This window comes from Parus major, unplaced genomic scaffold, assembly GCF_001522545.3.
Source record: "Parus major isolate Abel unplaced genomic scaffold, Parus_major1.1 Scaffold2061, whole genome shotgun sequence".
Lineage (NCBI taxonomy): Eukaryota > Metazoa > Chordata > Aves > Passeriformes > Paridae > Parus > Parus major.
The window spans coordinates 1-2,589 of NW_015380899.1; the positions used below are offsets into that span (position 1 = coordinate 1).

Here is a 2,589-nt window from a genome sequence, read left to right on the forward strand (position 1 = left end):
AGGAGGAGTCTCATGATTTGATCTTGTGGGGTTTTGGCTCAAATGGTGCAGTTTGTGTTCCATATTCTGTTGCATCAAGAGTGGTGGTCACCCATGTTGTGAGGAGTGCATGTGGTGAAGAATGTGGGCTTTGAGGTGATCGTTGGATGGCTGGGTCTTTGCCAGAGCTGCTGAAAATTGATGGCCTGTGTAACATTTTACACTATTTCCAATAATTGGGAGGATCAGGATGATCTCTTTTGTGATTCTTGGGATTTGAGAAGCTGTGCACCCAATTTTTTTCTAATGATGTCTGTATGTAAAATTTGGTTTCATGTTCTGCTTGGGCAAAGAGAAGAAGTCTGTCTATGCAGAGACAGGGCTGGTGCTGGAGTTCACTGTGATATAGTTCCAAATGAATGAATGAATGGTGTCAAGGTCTGTTTGTCCCAGTAGTTAGATGATGCTCAGAGCTGTGGTTCCAAGGTTTTTCTTCCTCTTCCTGTGCAAGAAAATGAGTGTCTGGTGTCTGTGTGGTGAGCTCCTGTGTGAGGCCTTGTGTGCCCTCCTTTGCAGAAAGGTTGCAACTCATTTTCACAATTCTGTTCAGTACTTTGAAAATTAAAGCAGTCATTTATTTTCATATCCTTACTTGAGCAACTCAGGAAAGAACTGTCTTGGTGGAATAGGAAGAATAGGAAGCATAAGCAATTAGAGAATGTGTTGTAATTTGTCAGAAGAGTTAAATTGTGAAAGAGGCTGAAGACAATCTGTTTAAAATGCTGGTTTCATATTTGTGCAAAATGAATAGGCCATGAAGTAGAAGAAAATTGCTGAGGTGAGGATTAATTCTTCAACTGAAGCCCCCTCTCCTCTGTCCAGTTAAATTCTTCAGGGCCACACTTACAGCTGGAGACCTTGGGGAATTCCAGTTGCTCTCATGGGTGAATTTTAGGGCCTGAAATAAAGGCCTTAATGACTTCACTGTGATCATCTCTGACAACTTGTTTTCTTCTAATACTTCCTAGCCCTATCGTATTAAAGCTTTGGGTTTTTCTCTATGTATTATTTTGTTGTCTTTTGTTTTGCTTTACCAAAATTTACTCCGTATGTAGACCTACGTATAATTATCAATAACCCATCTCTTTTCAGCCACCTATGGTGTGTTGGTATCTTTTTCTCTTTTGCAGTGGGAGTGGAAGGCAGGAGATATGAGAGTGACTTTGTGTTCTGTTACTGTTGGCAGAAATAGATGTAATGCATGACAAGTACTCTGCCCAGCAGCAGGTCAGAGCAGGTCTTTCCCCNTGCTCTGGGCCGTCCTGCTGGCGGCGTGGGAGGCGGCGTGGGGGCAGCTGCGCTACTCGGTGCCCGAGGAGCTGCCCAAGGGCTCGTTCGTGGGCGACGTGGCCAAGGACCTGGGACTGCAGCTGCCAGAGCTCAGAGATCGCGGTGTTCATATCTTAGACAAAGGTCAGACGCAGTATTTCGCTGTTCACGGGAAGACGGGCCATTTAGTGACGGCGGAGAGGATCGACAGAGAGCAGCTGTGCCGGCAGGTGGAGAAATGCGTGCTACGCTGTGAGCTGATCGTGGAGGGGGAAATGAAGTTTTATGAAATAGAAGTAGAAATCGAGGACAAAAATGATATTGCGCCCAGCTTCCGAGAGGCAGAAACAGAGTTGAAGATCTCTGAAACGACAGTCCCGGGGTCTCGGTTTCCCCTCCCAGACGCACATGACCCTGACTGGGGCCGGAATTCCGTGCAGAGCTACGAGCTGAGCGGTGACGAGCACTTCTCGTTGGCCGTGCAGGCGGGCCCCGGCGGCGACCAGCGTCCCGAGCTGGTGCTGGCCAAGGCGCTGGACCGGGAGGAGGCAGCGTTTCACGAGCTGCTGCTGAGGGCGATGGACGGCGGCGATCCGGCACGGACGGGCACGGCTCGGATCCGTGTGACCGTGGTGGATGCGAACGACAACGCGCCCGTGTTCAGCCAGGCGGAGTACACGGTGCGTGTGCCCGAAGACGTGCCCGTGGGCTCTGTCCTCGTCACCGTCACGGCCACGGACGCCGACGAGGGGTTGTATGGGCGCGTAAAATATTTGTTCAAGAAAATTTCAGAGAAAGCATCGCAGATTTTCCACCTCGATGCCGACATAGGAGCGATCACTCTCCTGCAGAGCCTGGACTTTGAGGAAGGCAACTCCTACGAATTGGAGGTGCAGGGACATGATGGTGGGGGTCATTTTGACACCACGAATGTTGTGGTTACGGTGACAGATGTGAACGACAACGCCCCCACACTCACAGTGTCCTCGGCGCTGAGTGAGATCTCTGAGGATGAGCCATCAGGGACCGTGGTCGCCCTGCTGCACGTACAGGACCGGGACTCAGGAGCCAACGGCGAGGTGCGCTGCTCACTTGACAGGGACCTGCCCTTCCAGCTGGAGAAATCCGTTAAGGATTACTACCGTGTGGTGACAGCGCGAGAGCTGGACCGAGAGCAGGTGTCGGAGTACAACGTGACGGTGCGGGCGGCCGACGGCGGGTCGCCGGCGCTGCAGAGCAGCGCGGTGCTGGCGCTGCGGGTGCTGGACGTGAACGACAACG

General features: G+C 51.4%; 1 protein-coding gene across 1 annotated transcript; it reads left to right on the plus strand.

Moving 5' to 3' along the window:
- Positions 1-1,263: 1,263 nt before the first annotated feature.
- LOC107199676 (protocadherin gamma-A7-like) lies at positions 1,264-2,588 on the plus strand (the record flags this gene model as incomplete). The annotated part of the gene is made up of 1 exon (XM_015616981.1): positions 1,264-2,588. A coding segment is annotated over one exon (1,325 nt), but the record flags the coding sequence as incomplete, so codon positions are not given.
- Between the last annotated feature and the right edge of the window lies 1 nt (position 2,589).